Source organism: Trematosphaeria pertusa (assembly GCF_010094035.1).
Source record: "Trematosphaeria pertusa strain CBS 122368 unplaced genomic scaffold BU26scaffold_4, whole genome shotgun sequence".
NCBI classification, from domain to species: Eukaryota; Fungi; Ascomycota; class Dothideomycetes; order Pleosporales; family Trematosphaeriaceae; genus Trematosphaeria; species Trematosphaeria pertusa.
Window position 1 is genome coordinate 1,642,282 of NW_022987215.1, and position 19,913 is coordinate 1,662,194.

General features: G+C 54.7%; 9 protein-coding genes across 9 annotated transcripts; 5 read left to right on the plus strand and 4 right to left on the minus strand.

The window, feature by feature from the left end:
- Positions 1 to 127: 127 nt before the first annotated feature.
- BU26DRAFT_479830 (uncharacterized protein) lies at positions 128 to 2,488 on the plus strand. The gene is made up of 5 exons (XM_033825675.1): positions 128 to 519; positions 644 to 1,201; positions 1,307 to 1,468; positions 1,523 to 1,688; positions 1,743 to 2,488. Exons 1-5 carry the CDS (start codon positions 327 to 329, stop codon positions 2,200 to 2,202), a joined length of 1,539 nt encoding a protein of 512 aa, XP_033687265.1. The 5' UTR covers positions 128 to 326; the 3' UTR covers positions 2,203 to 2,488.
- Positions 2,483 to 4,558, minus strand: BU26DRAFT_590671 (uncharacterized protein). The gene is made up of 3 exons (XM_033834775.1): positions 3,536 to 4,558; positions 2,913 to 3,478; positions 2,483 to 2,844 (listed from the first exon to the last, which is right to left on the minus strand). The coding sequence occupies exons 1-3, from the start codon at positions 4,161 to 4,163 to the stop codon at positions 2,611 to 2,613; spliced, it is 1,428 nt and encodes a 475-aa protein (XP_033687266.1). The 5' UTR covers positions 4,164 to 4,558; the 3' UTR covers positions 2,483 to 2,610.
- Positions 4,320 to 6,841, minus strand: BU26DRAFT_516935 (Myo-inositol-1-phosphate synthase). The gene is made up of 4 exons (XM_033828450.1): positions 6,719 to 6,841; positions 5,820 to 6,639; positions 4,994 to 5,768; positions 4,320 to 4,937 (listed from the first exon to the last, which is right to left on the minus strand). The coding sequence occupies exons 2-4, from the start codon at positions 6,521 to 6,523 to the stop codon at positions 4,803 to 4,805; spliced, it is 1,614 nt and encodes a 537-aa protein (XP_033687267.1). The 5' UTR covers positions 6,524 to 6,639; positions 6,719 to 6,841; the 3' UTR covers positions 4,320 to 4,802.
- Positions 6,842 to 8,830: 1,989 nt separating this feature from the next.
- On the plus strand, positions 8,831 to 11,519 carry BU26DRAFT_254379 (uncharacterized protein). The gene is made up of 3 exons (XM_033821179.1): positions 8,831 to 9,293; positions 9,356 to 9,490; positions 9,539 to 11,519. Exons 1-3 carry the CDS (start codon positions 9,182 to 9,184, stop codon positions 11,434 to 11,436), a joined length of 2,145 nt encoding a protein of 714 aa, XP_033687268.1. The 5' UTR covers positions 8,831 to 9,181; the 3' UTR covers positions 11,437 to 11,519.
- A 702-nt stretch (positions 11,520 to 12,221) lies between these two features.
- On the minus strand, positions 12,222 to 13,367 carry BU26DRAFT_254404 (uncharacterized protein). Its single transcript, XM_033821180.1, has one exon. The coding sequence runs from the start codon at positions 13,201 to 13,203 to the stop codon at positions 12,478 to 12,480; it is 726 nt and encodes a 241-aa protein (XP_033687269.1). The 5' UTR covers positions 13,204 to 13,367; the 3' UTR covers positions 12,222 to 12,477.
- On the minus strand, positions 13,342 to 16,237 carry BU26DRAFT_602682 (uncharacterized protein; the record flags this gene model as incomplete). The annotated part of the gene is made up of 4 exons (XM_033835370.1): positions 16,155 to 16,237; positions 14,254 to 16,108; positions 13,933 to 14,201; positions 13,342 to 13,886 (listed from the first exon to the last, which is right to left on the minus strand). The coding sequence occupies exons 1-4, from the start codon at positions 16,156 to 16,158 to the stop codon at positions 13,342 to 13,344; spliced, it is 2,673 nt and encodes an 890-aa protein (XP_033687270.1). The 5' UTR covers positions 16,159 to 16,237.
- Positions 16,238 to 16,339: 102 nt separating this feature from the next.
- On the plus strand, positions 16,340 to 17,119 carry BU26DRAFT_562017 (uncharacterized protein; the record flags this gene model as incomplete). Its single annotated transcript, XM_033832982.1, has 2 exons — positions 16,340 to 16,431; positions 16,573 to 17,119. The coding sequence occupies 2 exons, from the start codon at positions 16,340 to 16,342 to the stop codon at positions 17,117 to 17,119; spliced, it is 639 nt and encodes a 212-aa protein (XP_033687271.1).
- Positions 17,060 to 17,875, plus strand: BU26DRAFT_254426 (uncharacterized protein). Its single transcript, XM_033821181.1, has 2 exons — positions 17,060 to 17,348; positions 17,399 to 17,875. Exons 1-2 carry the CDS (start codon positions 17,270 to 17,272, stop codon positions 17,818 to 17,820), a joined length of 501 nt encoding a protein of 166 aa, XP_033687272.1. The 5' UTR covers positions 17,060 to 17,269; the 3' UTR covers positions 17,821 to 17,875.
- Positions 17,876 to 18,399: 524 nt separating this feature from the next.
- Positions 18,400 to 18,885, plus strand: BU26DRAFT_562019 (uncharacterized protein; the record flags this gene model as incomplete). The annotated part of the gene is made up of 3 exons (XM_033832983.1): positions 18,400 to 18,609; positions 18,663 to 18,715; positions 18,765 to 18,885. 3 exons carry the CDS (start codon positions 18,400 to 18,402, stop codon positions 18,883 to 18,885), a joined length of 384 nt encoding a protein of 127 aa, XP_033687273.1.
- Positions 18,886 to 19,913: the final 1,028 nt, after the last annotated feature.

Here is a 19,913-nt window from a genome sequence, read left to right on the forward strand (position 1 = left end):
CAGTGGCTTGACACCGTTCAGGTCCGAGGTCTGCGTTGGCCGTTAAGGTCATGTGCCCTGGCCGACATGGCCCGAGCGTCAATGTTTTGATCCCGTAACTGGCACTAACGATGCTACTCCACCTTCCCGTGTGCCACAGCGAACACCGCCTTCACCACGCCCAAGGATATTCGCATTATCGCCAATCATTACGACCCAAACCCTACGACAACTCGAGTATAATATTCGCGCTCCGCTCGACCCAACTCCACGTGCGTCACCGTCGCGCTGCCGACGCACGCGCTTCACCCGCCGCCCACGCCAGCAACCGCATAGCAACCGGACCCATGACCGCTGTATTCGCGAGGTCTCCTCTTCAATCGCTTCCTATGGCCGCAAATCGACCGACGACGCGACGGAGGAGCGTAAAGCACGCTTTCGAGGACGACGACGATGCGCCGGCTGCGAAGAGGCCGAAGACAGAGATGAACGGCGCGAGTAAGAGGACAAACGGCGCGACAAAGAAGGCGGCGAAGATAGGTGAGTTGGCACAGTTTCTGCGCTTGCAGTGGGGCGGGGGTCCGACGGGATATGGGATGCGATGACGTGCAAACCGCGTTTTCGAGCTGCAATTGCTGGGCAAGAGGAGCTGACAATGTCGCAGCATACGATGAGAATGACGACGGCTTCCAGTTCACGCGCCGCTCGTTGCGAAGGACCACGAAAGCGCAAGCACAGCCCGAGCCCATACCCGAGGAGCCGCCAAAACCCGCGCCAGCGCGTAAAAAGAAGAGCGCAGTCCCCGCGTCGGAACCAGAGCAGTCTGAACTGCAAAAGCGGCGGCGATCGGCGCGCCTGTCGGGCGACAAGGAACAGTTAGAGGAAGGGCACCCGGCTCCAGAACCCGTAATACCGGCGCAGAAGCGCACGAAGAAGAATGCGCCGGCAGCGAAGGAGCAGAAAAGGCAGAAGACACCGGCTCTGGAACCTCATCCAGAGGGAAAGAGCGTGTTTGTGGGTGTGAAGACTCCAACGCGGAACGAACTCCACGTGCGTAAGAAGCGCGATGGAGCGACTAAGATTATGCTGCCTTTCGCGGATACACCGGTCATAACTAGGAATAAGGAGATGCGCAAAGCTAGTAAGGATGGGCATAGGAGGAGCAGCACGGGCTTGCGGGGTAGGAGGGCGAGTTCGTTGATTGACAGCGGGATGTCAAATGGTGAGTTCAACACGGTCTAGCCCAGCTCCTCGCTCCATGAGCCTCGAGCGGGTTCAGGGGGGCCGGAATTGTGTTTTAGAGTGTTAGATGCTAACGGATCTGTAGCCCTTCCACATTCGGAGGTTGAAATTCGCGATTTCTACAAGTACATCGAGCAGAGTCTACCCGAGCCGCGGCGGATGAAGCAGCTGCTCACTTGGTGTGGATCGCGAGCACTTCCAGAGAAGCCATCGGGTAACGTCAAGAATGCGAATGCGATCATGGCAGGTGAGTTATGGTCGAAAACAAGAGGCAGGAGGTCAAATCGTTAACAAACAATAGCACGCGCGATACAGCAAGAGCTCATAGATGACTTTGCAAGCAAACCAGAGCTCTCAGACTGGTTTAGCAGGGAAGAAACTGCCCCTCCACCGGTAGTCAAAAAGCCGAATCCGCAGAACGAAAAGAATAAGGCTACGCTCCAAGAGCTGGAAGAAGAGGTCAAACGGTACGTCTCTCAAGCATTAAGACGCAATTATCGGTTTCACCTAACGATATCTAGCCTCGAAGAAGAAAAGGCCGCCTGGGAAGCCCTAGCCTCCTCGTCAAACTCCATGCCACCACCTCCGCCACCCTCAATACAAACACCAGCCCTCTCCCTCTCCGAAATCGACGCTTCCCTTCTCGACGCCTCGCAAGCCTCCATGCTCGCTTCCCTCCAATTACCACCACAACCCGCACCGCCCTCCGCAGCATTTACCTTCACCACACCCTCCGCCCTCCAATCGCACCTCACCAAGCTCGCCGACTCGTTAGAACCGAACATCGATCTGTTCGCAGACGGTGTGCACAAGATCGAGCAGTACCGCAACACGGCAGAGCGGGTCGCGGACCGTGTGCTTGGCACGGCGGCCGGGAGGCTGGAGGAGAGGGACAAGGAAGGGAAGGAGAAGGTGGGCAGTGAGGGCATCGGCGTGGGTGATGTGTTGAGGGGACTAGCAGGCGTGCTTAATGAGTCATAATAATGCGTTCGATCAGAGCCCAGGAGAAGGATCTTGTATCACGATGGCCTTTTTTGGTGACACGAGGCAGGCCGGCTTGGGTGGCTGCATTTCTGCACTGTATGAGAATGATATATGTGGAGTTTTCAAATCTGGTTTTTGTGGGGTTTCGGGGTGCGGCCTTTGGGCGGTTTTTTGGTGCTTTTCGATGCAGCAGGGAAATGCATTTTGGGCGTCTATATCGGATCTTGACGGTGGGGGGAGCGGGTATACCATTCTGAATTTGAGAGCTCATGTTATCTTCCTGTACGATTTGGACCCTACTTTGAATTTGCTCTCGGCATATCTCGATCGAAGTCTCTCCGCGCTCGACTCCAGCCCCCTTGGCCGCATTCGCGCTAACCTCCTGACCAGAATTTCTTGAATCATTTAAGCTTTCACGCACCAGACGGCCAGCCTGCCGATTTCGTCGTCCCCCAGGCAAAGCCCGAAGCCCAGCGTCACTCTCAGGAAGAGTAGTCTCTGCTCCAGATAGCGCATGGTGTCGACTTCAGCGCTGACCAGATGCTCTGCTGTCCGCCCCAGGAGCTGTTCCCACGCCGCATCCGAGAGGATCAATTTGCCCGAGCTAATTTGGCCCGTCTCGTCGATTACATTGCCGAGCTACTTGACGTGAGCTAGAAGTTCGAGATATAGGAAGAGTGAGTGGGGAGACGAGACGGGGGCCTCACTATCTTCGGATTGATGCGCAGAGGGACCTGCTTCTCGCACTGCCTGCACTTCGCCGTGACGGCGTTGGCGTATACGGGCAGGCCGCAGCACTCGTTGCCCATCAGCATGCTGCGCTTGTAGTTTGTCAGGATGTGGAGTTCGGTGATCAGCACGCTGATGTAGCCCATGACTTGCTCTCTGCGATTGTTCCGCACGAACGCGTCGATGTCGGCTAAGGTGTACAATACGCGGACGGCAGCTGTCTCCGCGGCTTCGGTGTCGAACATGGCGGATGGAAAGGGTGGGTTGACGTGCTCTCTCTTCGTGAGGCGCTGCGCGAGAGCGCGGACGTAGCGTGCGTCTGCCATGTCTGGGTCGATGTGGAGCTGTGTGTTTGCGTTGAGGGAGAGTTTGGCGGTGCGGTCGATGCGCCATCCTGGGTTTGCGATGAGGAGGACCGTGTGTGAGGGCTGCCAGGCGGATGCCGAGTTGGAAGCGGAGCCGTAGAGCGTCAGTGTTCCTTGGGCAGTGTCGTCGAGTACGCCGACGGTGATGAGCTCGGAAGTAGCGGCGTTCTTGTTCACGACTACCCAAAACGATCAGTAAAGCATATTGTGGAAGAGAAAGGGCCGATGAGGCTCACACGTCTTCCTCGGCCCAATACTCTTCACGCAAACAAGCAGCTTGCACTCATCCACATCATACCCACCATCCGTGAAATTCCTCAGCGTCATTAGGCCCGGCAGCGCTTGGGAGTCCCTACATCTAAACGGCTTCTTGAACATGGTCCCATCGTCGCTTCTCTCGTGCACCATGAAGTAGCAATTCCTCTCTCCCTCGGGGAAGATTGTGGTAAACAATGGCGCCGCGGAAGGAGCAAGCGAATTATGCTCAGATCCATGGCTCACATGCACCGTCCACAGCGTAACAAGCTGCCCCAGACGTAGCTTGTACTCTGTCTTTGCGTACCAGAGTCGCACTGTCATCGCGCCTGTGTCGTCAGCCAGCATGACCTTGATGTAGCCTTGCGCGGCTCTGGGGCTCTTGCTCGGCTTGGAGAGCTCGTAGAAGTTGACGATGCGTCCCATAATTGTGAGGTTTCTAGGACCGGGTTCGATGGCGCCGATGTCGCACTCTTCGTAGTCCAGCGTCGGTGTCCAGGTGGTGGTTGAGGGCGTAGGGAGCGCCATCTCCTCGGGCGTGAAGCCATCGCTAAGTGCGGGCTTGGATGGCGAGGATGAGAAGAAGGATTGTATTGATGAAGACGGCATGGTGGATGCGATGTGATGAAAGAAGGAGGGATGGGTGAGTGCGGTTGAAGTGTGAGGGCAGACGAGGAAGGCGCGGCCTTGGGCGCCAGCACTGCAGGTCGAGGAAGGGACGTCCCCACCTCATGCCCAGGTGAGTTCAATTGGACATCCGCTCAGTACTTGCTTGAATTTTCTCTGGGACAAAGTCTCTAAGTTCAATAATCTCCGCTTTACAATCTGTTTGAAGTTATCATAATCATGGCTGCGTATGAAAGCTGTCGCGCAATTGCTCCCTTAAGACTCCGACTGCGGGGAGCTGCTGAGAACCCGTCGGGCGATGAAAGCTTGCAGACTCCTGCGATGGAAAATGCAATAACGGAGCTGCTACACGACGGGCGACTTTACGAGAGCTACTGATATATCGTGAGAACAACTCGGGACGACAAATAAGGGTAGATCGCAAGGAATGACACGGAGGAAAATGATAGCAGAGGGTTTGTATTCTGGAATATGCTGCCTTAATGAGAGAGTAGATGAGGCCAACCAAGGGTATTATATGCCCATTGTCCTTCCATCCGTCGGCTTGCGCATTCGATCCCCAATCCTGTTAATTTGGCTCGTTCTGAGCGACGGCCGTAAGAGTAGCTAGAAGCCAAGTGCTTAGAACAGCTTGTGTTCAAGAGTCATGTCGCTCTCCGGCTCGAGACCGACACAGGCACGGAAGATGTTCGTCAGAGCAGCGCGCTGCTTGGCGAGAGCATTGATGACCGGGGTACCTGGAGGGGTGAGGGGAGCCTACAACATGTTACTAATCATGACCTGATGATGATGACAACAGCAGTGATACATACCTTGAGCATGTAGCTGAGAATGCTAAGGACACTGTGGAAGCCAGCATACTTAGCATCGACACCGTCAGCGCTGTGAGCCTTCCACTGGATGCGAGTCATCATCTCAGCAACAAGGACCAGGTCAATGATCAACGGGGAAGCCAGAAGGGAGTCCTCGCAGACGTTGAAGATGCTGATCGTCTGGTGACCACCAAGGAAGATCTCAGCGTAGTACTCATCGAGAGCACGCTTGTCGTCTCCGACAGCGGGCATGTACTTGATGACGACGGTATGGTCCGGATGTTCGCCCTCCTTGTACAAGACGGTGTTGGCGGCGACCATGTCATCGACAACGTTGGACTTGGAGATCTCCTTGGAGCGGAACTGCTTCTGGGAGCTGAGGTTCTTGCCGTCATTGTTGCCAAGGTGGTTGTAGCTGGCAATGGAGGTGAGCTTGATACCGGCGCTGATCAGGAAATCGACGAGAGCAGACTTCATCTTAGTCTGCCCAGACTTGAAGTCGTCACCGCCGATGAATGCTCCATGCTTCTCGGCAAGCTGGATGGCACCTGGGACGAAGGTGTTCTGAGGCGAACCGTTGATGAACGGAACACCCTCCTGGATACAGGCCACAGCGAAGACTGTCGAAGGGGAGACCTCCTCATGACCAGCCTCGATAGCCTTGAGAAGATTGTCGGCTGTGTCGTTGACACCTTCGAGAACGTCAGCATAGCGCTCCGTGTTGGCAGTCCATTGCACGATGACCTTGTCCAGGCCATTGGCAGCCTTGAACTCGCTTGACACCATGTTAGCATCCAAATCAGATGTTAGCTTGATTTGAGCTTACCGGATATCCTTGCGGATCTGCTCGACATGGGCCATGCAAGCCTTGCTTCCGGGAAGGATGTTGTCAGCGCGGTCCTCCTGGTTGGCGGCAATGAAGTCTGGGTAGTAGATCGAAGGGAGAGGCTTCATGGAGGCCATCTCCTTGCGGACTAGAGACTTCAGGGACGGTTCGAGGACCTTGGCGCGGTCCATAGCCTCAGCAAGGTTCATGCCGCTGATGTCCCAACCACCGACGACGAGGTCGTTGGGATGAACCATGGGAAGAAGGTCGTGGAACGGGATGTTGATCTCTTGGCCGGTCTTGCTATCGACACCAAGCTTGGTCGTAGAACCCATGATGACTGAGCCATAGTAGTTGGCACCGCGCTTGCCCTCCTTAGTCTCCCAGACGAGGCCACGGCGGTTAGCGATGATACCGGCAGTGACGGTGGTTCCGTTGTTGCCGCCCCAGCCGACGAGCATGACGCCGGTCTTGGGAACCTTGCGGTCGACCTTGAAGTCGTACAAGGTCTCCTTTGGAGAGGCCACATACTTGCCGTCGGCGTTCTTGGAAATAGCCGTGGTGCGGTACGTGTACTTGGTCTTGATGAGGTCGTCCGTGTACTCAACATTGGGAGAGTCGACGACGAAGACGTCCTTGGCCGGAGCCGCGGCTACACCACCCCCATTCGCGAAGCCGACACTGTCCTCGGCGTGAGGTGCCATGCTTGTCGGGCGCAGAGTTCTGATTGGTTGAGACTACACGAATTTATCTGCGGTAGTCTAAATCCGACGCTGCTCCGGAAGGAGAGGTGCGTCGGCCTGCGAATGGGTGGTGTACGCTGCAGAAGTGTCAGTTAACTTGTCAACGGGGCGGAGATACCGCGGATCAGAGGAGGCCGTGATATTCGGTGAACGCACGAGTTGAGGAGATTGGAAAACACGGTGGCTACTGGGCAATGGCCCGGGAGGAGTTCTGGACGAAGGTTGGTGGTGAGGAGAAGACTGCGAGCGTAGCTTGTAGATATAGGCAGGAAGCGGTGATTGCTGGGGTGAGAGAGGAAGGGTGAGAGGGAAAGGGAAGCCACAAAATATACGGAAGTCTCGACCCTCGTATCGCTATCGATAAGAGGGCACACAAAGCCCTCAACGCAGCTTCCGCTCAAGCCGGGAGACGTGTAGTAGCCCACCGCCTCTTTGCAGTGCGAGCCTATATTCGGCTTAGAGTATGCCGCCAGAATCCACCGCAAGCTGGTACGGCCCAATGACGCACCTGGGCAGCGAGCACGCATTCTCGCGGGTTACCTAAGTGGATGCCGCGGGCGACTATCGCGATCCGAGGCCACTCAGGCAGCATCTTCCACGGCTCAACCTTCAACAAACCGCATGCAAATGCGGGTCACGAGGACAATCAAATGCAAAGAGACGGATGAAGGGCCCCTCGGCAGCAGCGTCGTGCAGATACGTTTGTGATGGCGGGGCGCCGCGTTGAGTTGTCGTCCTCCGAAGTCGTCCTGAGTACCCCGCCACCACGTCTCCGCGAACGCTTGAGATATCCACGGCTTGGCATTTACAATCCAACTGACACCACCTCACGCCATGAGCAACTGCATTCTAGCATGTTCTGTTTGCTCTGCACACAGGGAAACGACTTGACGGCTCCATCGACTGTCCGGAAACCCGGTGTCAATGTTTCGAGGAGACGTCCCGCGGTTGCCATCGGCGGGGTACGCAATGACGGCTTGGGATGACACTCTGCCAGCTTCATATATGTTTGTGGCTCCAGAGAGACGCGCGCCAACCGGCGAACCTCGGAAGACTCCAGAACGAAGCCGGCCGCTCAGAGCGGTGGCTCTCGGCGGCTCTGGGCCATCCGACGAGAACCGCCCTGCTGCCTGCATCCAACATGTCTAACTGAAACTCATAGAAATCGAGGTGGATATTGAACAGCATATTGCAGAAGGCGGTGGGAAAAGGGGAACTCTTGGACGTCGATGTCGATATTGGCAGCCTCAAGGGTACATGGTGTCCACGGTAGCCGGTCCCTGCTACCGGCCCAGTTGACAGATGGACGGCTCCGGGCCTGCACGAATCCACAGACGCGCCGGGATCCTAAGATTGGGATGGCGACTGCGCAGTCGGCCTCTGCTTGTGTTCGACGGAGGTTCGTTGCGCGTTTCAGCACGCCGCAAGACATCCGAAACAACGACGCTAAAAGCAGTGTGGCGCCCACTGAAACCCGCTGAAAACTTCGGACTTGGACTCTTTTCAATGCGCTCGTACGCAGGCGCTGCAACAGCACGCGAGCAGCTTGTCAGATGCGATGGAGACTGTCGATGTACCGTTTCCGTGTCGCCAGGGGCGCGTCGTGTTTGCGAACCCTGTCAACGGCGACGATCGCGCACAGCAAAGGGCGATGCGCACACCGCAATGGCCGCCCAATGACACCCCGGCGATAATATCGAGCACTAATGGCGTTCTCCTGAGCACGGACAGGAATGCCCATCGGCTGTGTGCTTCGCCATGCAAGGCCGGCTCAACTCGTCTTTCCTCGCATCCGCCTTGCAGTCCCGCCGTGCGAGCCGCAGTCCAGTCGCACGCTTCACGGCCTTCCAGCGCGCTGTCGTCATGGTCAGCGCTTGCGACGTCCATCGAGACAGTCCGGTGGATGTCTCGTTTCATCAATTTTTGGCCGCTCTTGTGCTGCGACTGGCTGCAACAGCAGGGACCACTCGACCTGCAAGCCTGCCGCCTCCGTGCACGCCTAGCAAGCCTCCGTCAAATCACGAGCAGCCGCCTAGCTAGCCCGCGACGCCACCGTCAGGGACAGACGCGGGTTACGTGCAGGGCAGCTCTGCCCTCGAACTGCAGCTTGTCTTTGGCCGCCTGCCCTTTTCTCTTTGATTGCCCTCGTGCGCCATTTCCTGAATACCACCTGTGTTTGGCCGCTCACCTCAAATTTCCATCATATTGCATTTTATCATTCGCAAAATATCCAACATTGCCAGTGTCGTGTGCGGGGCTAAACACAGAGCTCAAACCGGGTTGGTGCTTGCTGGCCTCTCAAACCGCGCGAACAACTTTCCGCCGCCATCCTCAGATCAGGCCCCGTTTCCAGCATCATTTCCGCGTCGCCTATCCCAATCTAGCAACCTGCAGTGACTTTGAAGATCCGCCGGCTTCTCCATCTTCAGGGATTGTCCTTCAGCGAGCGCCTCAGCTGTCCGGAGCCCACTCCTCCAACGCAAACTCCAACTCCATGAGACCGACGTCAAAACAACGCCTTCTCGTTACCCGCTGGACGTGAATACCTACCCATTTTCCCCATCTACAGAGGACACGACAAACATCGACTGATAGACGTACTGCTGGCAGAGCGCAGCCATGGCCGCTACGGACAGGCTGAGCTTCCTGCCCACCATCAAGTGCTCCAGCTGTAGTGCGGATATCGAGATCTCACATTTGGCCGATCATGTCTGTGCTATCGGCTCTTCAAGTAAGTACATCTTCGAAAAGCACCGCGATACATAATCGTCGGCTAAACATTTGTTCTATTAGATGCGGTGGAGCCAGCTTCGCCCAAGCTGGATCGCTCTGCGACCTTCGGCGGCGCATCGTTCAACAACAGGCTAGAAAGCCAACCACGGTCCGGTCGCATGCCTCCTCCACCAAGGATAGATCCTTATGCTGCTAGTAAGTAAAGACCCGACCTGTGTTTCTCTGCTATACTAAATGCTGGAGATAAACCGTTTCGCCCGCTCGACCTGTCGCCAATGAGCAACTATAGCGATCCGAAGAGTCGTTCTCCTCTCTCACCCGGCAATGCAAACCCTCCTTTCAAAATGAACCGGAGTGCGACAAGCCCTATGCCACGTCCTCTCGCGCCTCCTTCTCCTGACCTTCCGCCGAATATGGACTGCGCTTTCCCTCCCTTCCCCACCAGCCGAAGCGGAACACCAACGAGCGCGAGGCCCAAACCGAGGGACAGGGCGGGGCCAAGGTATGAACAGCGGTATGCGCAGCCGAGCCCACTTTATGCGCCCTTGAGTCCCCGTGTAGATGGAGGAGAAAACGTCGTCAAGCGAATGAATACCATTGCTCCAGGACCATTCGATGGAAGAGCGAGCAGTCGCAGACCAAGTACATCTAGCGGTCGAGGATCACCGGCGCCGGGCAGCCAGCCGATTGGCCACAGGCGGACCAATACGCAAGGGAGCACAAGAAGCAATGGCATGGCGCCAAATGCAAGGACTTCACTCGCATCCACGGCGTCACGGAGCTCAGTCTTCTCAAACGGCAGCGTGGGCTTACCGGCGCGACCGAAACCTGGAATGGGAGCAGTTGGCGCAATGGCGCCCCCTCCACGACCGCCAGCGCCGCCAGCAAAATCCGAGGGTATCGATGCCTTCTTAGCGCGTTTGCAAAAAGAGACTATGGAACCCTCAAAGATCGGTCAGGATAGCCGATCGAGGACGTTCCCAATGCGGCAAGAGAGCAGAGATGCCGCGGACCCGACGCCAAAGCCGTCAGACACGAATGGTCCTATAAGACGGCCCACGGATACCGACTCTTCTGGGTTTGTCCCCCGTTCCAACAACATGTTTCCTTCACGTAGCACCAGTCGCGGAGGGTCAAAGACTACTATTCGCAGAGATGACCTGCCACCACTACCGCCGCTGCCTAGCTACGCAAAGGATTTTCCAGCAGACCCTGTGCACACGCCTTCGGATTCCGGCCTATCGGAGGATTCCTATGCTAGCTCCGGGTTTAGAAGCGCCGCGAGCTCACGGTCAAGCCCGCCACAGTCAGAAGCAGGGCACTCACGTCAAGCATCCAGAGTCGGCCGGTCAGACTACACACCCGATGAACCGATACAAAGAACTACCAGCCCGGAATCCTTCATGGAGGCTAGGCCACCCCCGCTACGACCAGACAGCCGTAAAGAGAATACAAGCTTCAATCGTGGACAGGCCCCAGCACCTCTGTTGCAACCGCCCAAGGCACCCTTCTTCGACGCCCCAGAATCCCCCCTAGATCCTGCGATTCAGAGGGGATTATCGTACCAAAAGCGAGATGCTGAGCCCAAAGTGATCCGCGATCCAGCGTTGAATCTAGGTCTCAGCCCGCCACCAATGCCTGACGCTGAAGCACGACGGCCGATAAGTCGCCGCCCTACAACCGGAAACAAGGGCAAATGCCGCGGATGCTCTGACCCCATCATCGGCAAATCAGTGAAAGATTCCTCGGGCCGCCTCACAGGACGTTACCACAAGCAATGCTTCGTCTGCCGCACCTGCCGCGATCCCTTTCCGACCGCCGAATTCTACGTCTTTAACAACTTTCCTTATTGTGAGCAGCACTATCACGAGCTCAACGGTTCGCTTTGCGGATCGTGTAACCGCGGCATCGAGGGGCAGTATCTCGAGACGGATTCGCGCCAGAAGTTCCACCCGAGGTGCTTTACGTGCTCGACATGCCGTATTGTGCTAAGAGACGATTATTATGAGGTTGGGGGACGCAACTTCTGCGAGCGGCATGCGTATCATGCGGCGAATCAAAATAGTAACTTGCTAGGTGTCGGGGGGAACAAGGCGAGGAATTTGCAGAAGAGGAGGACGAGGCTTATGATGATGAGCTGAGGGAATTTCAGGTTACATCTTTCCTGCGTCTTTTTTTGTTTTCAATCGTCTTTCTCTTATGTCGCCACGTCTTTCAGCGTTGCCATTTTTGTTCGCATTTGCACAACCTTCATTTTCTGGCATTCTACATTATACCCCGGATATCATTCCATTCTTTTACATACGTTTAATTGCTTTTCTTCGTTATCGTCATCGTCATGACACGTCCATCTTGTTGAGCAAGGATTTCTGCTGGCGCTGTGGCGGCCCACGTCGCGTCCTGTTTGGAGATATCTATATACCCCCCCTTCACTTCACTACTTTGTCTTGAGGATATACCCCTTTCACTTACCGAAGTTGTCCACGGCTGGCTATACCTTATCCACGAGCATCCGACTTCATGTCCGTTACTCTTGACATACATAGCTAGCTCTACGTATATAGCTACCTAATGTGTAGTGTGCTCACTCTAACTAAACTCCTGATTGCGCTGCTCTTCACTTGCCTTCGTTGTGATCGTTCGGTTCGCCTTCAAGGCCACCAACCAATTAACAAACACATACAGACCCACGGTGCTCTCTACTCATACCGCTACGCTTGTACTGCTCACTACGTTGCTTCCCTATACGCATCGACGCGCCGCGGTAGATTCGATCTATCCGCGTTGTTCTGCCAGGTAGCTTTCTTTCTTCCTTCCTCGACGCGTCGTCAGGGAACAGCATAGCACTGCAATATGTTCCGCGGAATCCTCGCAATTCAAGCAGTATGAGGGTATATATACCACTCCATTTTGCAGCTCTCTATTTCTATATCCTTTCTCCAGAACAAGCCAAGTAACTTTCCTCCTATAATCTAACAACAATACGCCTTTGTTAAAAAAAAATTTATATCTCCTAGCGAGATACACTATTATATTACATTACACGATCTACGAGCACCTCTTCGAATAGCAGTATCAATCGTACCTTCGACCTACTCACTCAGCAACAACCACAATATGGCAACTGCAACCACGCTCCGTCCTACCTCAGCACCGGCGTTCGACTCCTGCAAGCCGCCCCGCTACTCTCCTCCGCTGCCCTTGACACCACCTAAAGCACGCGATGAAGATAAGCCCTGCGCACGTTCAGGGCCTGATCCGCCATCTCCTCCGCCAGTGCCGCCGCCATCGCCTTCCCGCAAGCCACAGCCACACGCGTTGCCCCCTCCTATACCTCCACCATCGCCGCCGCCAACGCCTCCTCCGGCGCGGAGGCACGGAGCTGCAGGGCCGGATCCGCCGTCTCCTCCGCCTGTTCCGCCGCCATCGCCTTCGCGCACGGGATACGGCACAGGAGGCAATCCGCCTTCGCCACCTCCCCCGCCTCCTCCCTCACCCAAGCGATACGCACTCCTAAAAGGCGTGCAGGCTCTGCAACCACTATATCCCCAGCCACCAACTCCTCCCCCGCCGTCGCCGCCTCCGCCCTCGCCCCAACGCCATAGCGTACGGGCCGATCTGCTGAAGTTCCTGGAAGCGCATGGATGTGAGGTCGAACATGGACCTGAGCCGGCGCCGGAGAAGGGAGGAAGGCAGCCGGCTCCGTATCCGCCGCCGAGGAGGCATGCGGCGTGTTTGTAGATAGCTGAGATGGAGCATGCGTGAGAGGGGTTGGAGTCGATGGAGGTTGTGGATGGGAAATGAAGTGAGGTAGTAGTAGTGAATGATAGGGTTGGAAGAAGTACTGCTGTTAGGTAGTCGCTAGTGGCGCAAGCCGGCGTATTAAAGCATTCGTTGCCGGGATACATGAACTTTGTCGTCTGTACATGTGCAGATGCAAGCACCGAGTCTAATGCAGCGGTGCTTTGCCCATGATATTCTGGACTTATTCTAGGAACCCGAGACTCTCACCAAAAGGAGTTGTTCTGATGAGAGCGTGCGAGTTGTCAGCCGTAAGGAAAAGCCCACAGCGATGAATCCAGTCCGAAGCCCTCGACTGAGTCGAGATCGTAGCCGAGGTGTTGCATCTCGGTAATGTTGTCAAAGGCTGAGGACATGTCGTGAACGAGGAGCGGTGTGTGTGGCGGACGGATCGGCTTCTTGGAGGGGACAGGGTACGAAAGATGGTCCGAATCGATGATTGTAGCTCCAATTCCCAGGAGCGGATCCCACGTGGATTGGAGGGCTAAGTCAGTCTCAGAGGGTTGCGTATCGAAGATGAAACTGCCGGTCCTAGAAGCATCCAGCTGTCCAATATCTGGTGTGCCTGGTACCAAGCTCTTTGCTTGTAGAGGAGGGGTGTCTGAGCTGTCCGACTGGGATGCAGATTCGAATTCGTGATGGAGGCGGTCCTCCGTACGCAGCATGATGCCGTCAAGTTTGGCTATAAGGTGTTGGAGCGCTGGATCTATTTCCTTCGATGCCTCCTCCTTGAAGATATCAAGGAATCTGCGTTTCGTGTATGTGTTCATGCCAGGCAGTTCATCCGTGTCTTGAGTCAGCTTGAGTCCTAATATAAAATACAAGTGTAGACTAACAAGGCGAGGGCACCGTTAGCTCGTCCGGGAACAGCTCCTGATAGAGCAGTCTCCACTTCTCCTCCACGCTCCTGGCTCGTCCAAAGCTCCCACTGTTGAAGTTCAATGACCGCAACTTAGATGCGCATATGCGTTCATCGAATGGTTCGGGCAACTTCCCACAAATGGGATCTTGCTGTAAATGTTGGTTTCGGGCCTCTACGGATGGCATCTCCAGCCAGCAGCGCATGCACTTGATCGGCTGGAGGTGTTTCCGTTTCAGATGATCTCTGTTTGCGACGTTCAGAACATAAATCTCCAATATAAAGTTGTCTGACTTACTTCAGCTTTGCCATCCCATCAAACCCTCTTCCTCGACAGGCTGCGTCAGAATGGCCTTCGGGCCGCCTTTGATAATACGGACATTTCAGCCTACGCGACTTCTTGTTGGAGGCGTGCTCGGACGCTGATTTTGCTCGCTTTCTTGGAATATCATCTTCGTCTTCATCGTCAGAATCTTCACCCCCTTTAGGTCGCTCGGATGTCCGAAACAGTCGTTTCCCAGCGGACGAAGGGCTATTGCGCGAAGATGGCGAGGTGCTGGAAGCTACTGTCCCGGTGCCAGAGCCCGACGTGGGAGCTCCGTGATCCGCCGGCCGCTCCCTGAGCCCTTGGCTGCACATTCTAGACGGGTTAAGGCCCTGGAGCATTGCGCTGAAATGGCATGGCCTCTGGCTTAGCTGTTTCTCGCCGTTGGAATCATATCCTGACGAGTCTGAGTCCGAACCGAGTGTTGTCGAATCGCATAAATCGGGCTCCTGGTCTTCCTCGGTCCCACAGAGCATTAGAGTGTGTTGCGGGGCGGGATATTCCACCCATGGCAAGGCCAGATATTCGGTGGGCTCGCTATGCCGGGACGTCTCAGATCCATTGGTTACGGTGTATGGAAGGACCGTACTCGAGGCTCCACAGAGTCCGAACATGATGGAGGGTTGGAGGATTATCTTGCCGGGTTGGCGTAGCGATCTATAATCCACTGCGTTTGATCGGCCTCCTGAAGGAGGAAGGGCTCGTATAACGACATGTTTTGAGGCTTTGAAGGATTCTTTCGATCCGGGCGAGCTTGAAGGGATCAACGAGAGGCTGAAAGTCTTCTCTGGTTTGGCCACAGGGACGGTGACTTTAGCAGCCTCGATGTCCTCCGAGACTGGTAGATCCGGAGCCACTCTCGCACATACACTCCGACTTGAAAGTGTAGGAACAAATTCTGACGGTCGCTGTTCGCTCCGCGTTGCTTTGTCTCGAGCGCTCCGAATGATTCGTCTTTGCCTTTGCATGTTAGCTAGCTCCATTAAACACGAATGCAGTCCCTCGTCGTCCTGACCAGGCATTCCAACAAACAGGTTAATAGCCTCTTGAGTTTTCGCAATGGCTGATTCTAAATCGGCGAGAGCCCCGCTCCCGTCGAACCGCTCATGCAGCATCCTGCCCAAGCTGGCAAGAAAAGACGCTCGGTCGGGATTGGATACTCCGGCGCATTCGACTGCGCGCATCGTCTTCCCTATGGCTCTGTTCAAATCCTGCCGACCGCCAGTCGCACAATACTTTTCGTAGAGTGTTACTCCAAAATTGTAGAGCATCAAAGCATAAGCGTCGTCCGGTGCAAAGGCCCAGCGGTTCTTCATCAATTGCTCCGCAGCGTGCATATGTGAGATTGCAAAGTTGATGTCGTCCAGATTCCCTTTCAGGTGAAATCGCCATGCATAGAGCTCAGCTGCCATCTCATGCACAGACCACATGGTGTCGAAGTCGTCGGACTTCAGAATTCGGCCACGAAAGGCATGTTTCTCAGCGGTGCTAATGGCTTTGTTGAGGTCCTCCGGGTCTTCGGTCTGCTCATAACGTGCCGCAAGAATGGTCACCAGAGTTCGAACGGCCTTGAAGTATTTCACATCTTTATCAGACGAGCACAAGAGTGCAATAGCTCGTTCGGCCATCTTGATGGAGTGTTTGTCGGTAGGGGGAGCGGTAAGGCGGTTGCCTTTGGAGTCATAGCTGAGTTCTTCGAAGATTTCCTGAACCATAACGTTGTGATCGGGTCGAGATCCGATGACATTCCCGAAAGGCTCTGGAGCCACAAGCGGGCCTTGCCGCTCCGAGCAAGCCGGTGTGTACATCCGCCGCTGGACGTCGGCAGCTGCATGCATTAGCGAGGTTTCATGGTGTAGTCAATGTCTACCTACACATTGTTGTAGAGTCCGATCCGACGTCAGATGAACAAGTTTACGGAATCGATTTGAAGACAAAACTCGTGTACATAATTTCGTGGTGTCAGAACGGTTGCAAGCTCATGTAAAGAGGGACGGGGAGTGGCCGACGGCCGCGTCATTGACCAGGCTGAAGGTCGAGAAAACGGCGTATAGCACAGATGTGCTTCAGACACCGTGAGGCTTTCGTCGTCCCTTATCATGCGTCGTCGCCAATCAGCGTGCGCCTGTTCCGCAACATAGATAAGGGCTCGTATTCCGCGCTGCATACTTTGAATACATTCGAGCGATACCGATCCAAGTCGCACATAACCGGGAATCAGCACGCCAATGGTCCTTCATTCCCCCTCTCTTAACTGCATGCCGCTGACCGGTCTACGCTTACGTCCTGCAGGACATCTCAGGCTGAACTTGCCGAAGCTGGAGAGATTTCTGATGCGGCTTCATCGGAGAACGAACGATACTACCGGCCTTTATTAGATGAAGATCGCGGCATCCTTACTGAAAGGCAATGGAGGCCGATGTTGATGAGGCTTGTGCAACTTTGCCGCGTCCCGGAGTTATCGGAGTTATCGAAACTTCATCAATACCCGCATCAGGGCATCGCAGCCAGAGGCTTACCCACCAACAACTACGCCCTGCCTCGGGCCCTGCGCGACTTTATTTCTGAGCAGGATCCGGAACAGTCAGCGAGGCCGAGCGAAGAGCAGGTCCGGTTGCTGCCGGACGTTCTGCAACGTCCGATGAAGAAGCTCATCGCCCACATCGCTCAAGAGCCGGATGCCGTATCCAACAAGACGCAGAAGAATAGGTTATGTCGACTCTTCTACTATCTTGACCCAAGATTCGTTCAAGCATCACACGAGGTAGTCAAAGGCGTTATCGCGATACATTACCCGGCAGCGGACTTATTCTCGCAAGAGGCAGGATTCGACATCTAGAAGCTTACCTCGTTCTGCCACAACTCTGACGATCCATGCCTTACTTACGTCACCGTCGCTAAGGACAACACGAAAGTTCTACAGACATATCTCGGCATAACAAACAACACCTGTTGTCTTATTTGCCATTCAACCCATCCGCAGAGGGAGATGAATTTCTCTCTTAGAATTGCTCTTATGGTGTCTTTCTACAAGTTCACATTTGCTGAGTGGGCCTTTTATTGCTGGAGTAAGTTTGGCCTTTTGCTAGAAACGTTGCGCAAGCTAACTTTACTCAAGCCTACTACTCAAGAAAAAGCAACACCAACAGGAATATCCCACAGGAAGCGGTTCTGGCAGTGGATCACCCCAAATTGCTGGAGATATCTCATCTCTGCCATAACCCAGGGTGCCTGCACCCTGGACATCTCATTATCGAGCACCCGGCCGCAAACAATCGACGCTCCTCCTGCAATCGTGACGGCAGATGCACTAATGACTGCTTCCTAGGGCAACATGCTTGCAAGCTTAATCTGGTGCGCGACAAGGATGCTCTGCTCGCTGAAGCTGTTCAGATATACAAAGATAATACTCGGAGTTACCAGACCTGCAAGTGCGGGTACAAGATGACAGTTAATCCGTTCAAGGATAAACAGCTCTATCATCGAGAGGTTATGAGGCACTTACGCAACAAGAGGCAGCATGTTACTTCCTGGCACTAGGGGAGCTATACGGAGTGGAGAGTGGAGAAGACTATCAAGATATCTTCCACATAAACGATACACGTTCACGACGTAGCAGCTGGAGGGCTTTTCGCCTTCACGTGAGGCTTTATTTTCTTCGGATTCCGTCATCCTCCACCTTGGCCCGGCCCCCGCCAACACGATTTCTCTCAACCTCTCCCGGCGCAACAACTGCACCCGCACCAGGCTGCCTCTGCCGTCTGCGCCATCCCCATCTCCCAGGTATGTCGGCGTCATTAGAGACAGAAGTCCAAGCACTAAGGTCCATAGCGGCATCACTAAAGACAGAAGTCCGGGCATCAAGACCCAGCGAGCTACCGTCTGCACCATCCATTCCCAACATCTGCCAGCATGGCGGCGTCACCAAAGACGGAAGTCCAGGCATCAAGATTAAGCAAGCCATCGTCGGTGCTATTCCCAGCATCTACCCTACCATGCCCAGCGCAGACGCCCCAGGATCCCGACGGACACATCACCATAACGCAAGACATTATCGACCACTCCAAGGATAGAGATAAGTACGACTTAGACAAGCTGGACTTGTAGCACGCTGTCCGAATGGGCCACAAGGCTTTTGGTGTGTTGGTCGGCGGAGAAGAGATGTGCGCGCATTGCACGGAGTCCGAGGCTCGAGGTTGCCTCGCGTACAACGCGACCTACGTCAAGGAGTACTGCGGCGGAGCGAACCCAGGATGTCTGCGTTGCATGCATGATAAGGCGGAGTGCTCATACTCTTCGCTACACCAGATGCGCTCCCCGTCAGACAAGGTATCCCCTCCTTATCCGGTCTTCTACTACTGTCTACTAATTTGTAATACTAGGTCGCCTCTGCCACCCCAGGAAAACGCAAAATAGGCAATGTTGACAAAACGAGGTGTGTTACCCGGAGGCCTTAGAAGACTCTCCTTACTAACGTATTCTAGGAGGTTTCCGGAGGCAGCTCTCCTAAGCGACAGCGAGCTAACGACTAATCGCCAGAGTTGGACGTACTACAGGCTCTTTTGGGTGAGCAGCGTCGATATAACAATCTCCTCCAGACAATAATCGATGGTCAAAAGGCGCTGGAGGATGCGCACAGATGGAGAGATGAGCAGACTGGAGTGCTTCTGCGCGCTATCATTGGGCTCGCTCGACATGTGGGAGCCGGAGATCTGAATACGCTTCTCGAACGGGCTGGTGAGCTTGAGTGATAATACTCTATATACATGGTTTTAATCTTATGGATCACTAAAAGACAAACCAGGCCTCTGTAGTCTAGTGGTTAGGACACGAGCGTTCACACCGCACGGAGGTCATTAGCTATGCTTGATACTCTATTATTTTTACCTAATGCGAGTCTGGCAGTGCATGTAGTTGCCTCTTAGCATTAGGAAGTTGCGACTTCCCGTCTTAACTATTAACTATCACAAATGCGTCTTGTACAGCTTCGCGCCGGTACTTGCTATTAGCTGGGGATTGGTCTATTCGCCTTTGTACCTACCCGCGAAGGCCTCCAGGGTGCCTGTTACGTCCGTCGTTATATCTGGAGAACTCCGCACTATGAGAGCCCCAAGGAGACTGGATCGGCGAATCTGAAATGCTCCGATAAACGACTGGAGAAGTCGGCTGTAGACATGCGCAGAGTCGAGCGCAGAGTCAAGCAGTTGAGCAATTCGCTTAGCTCGATTTGGCTTAGCTCAAAGTTCTAATATTAGCGTCACCTCACACTTCAACACCAACAGTTCCTCTCCTCTCAACCGAGGCACTTTCCTCAACACGACCTATCATGTCGAAAACTTGCCATTCTTACCTTTCGTTAAGTTGGCCTCAGCCTTGAATTCAATATCCGCCACTGGGGGTGTCAATCCAGCTGCTCTACACCGCCTGAGAAAGGCATCCCCATTAGAGCCACGTCCTCATAGAGCAACCCTCTCGACCCATTTTGGATCCTCAGGCCATTTTGTATCAAAAGCGGAAGCCACAAGTGTACTTCACGAAGCTGACGATGGTGTTGGCTGAACCTCTCGCCCGCGCCCAGCCCTATGTCGAATAGTGGAGCCCTAGAGCCTCACTGATGTCACGCAGCATGATCT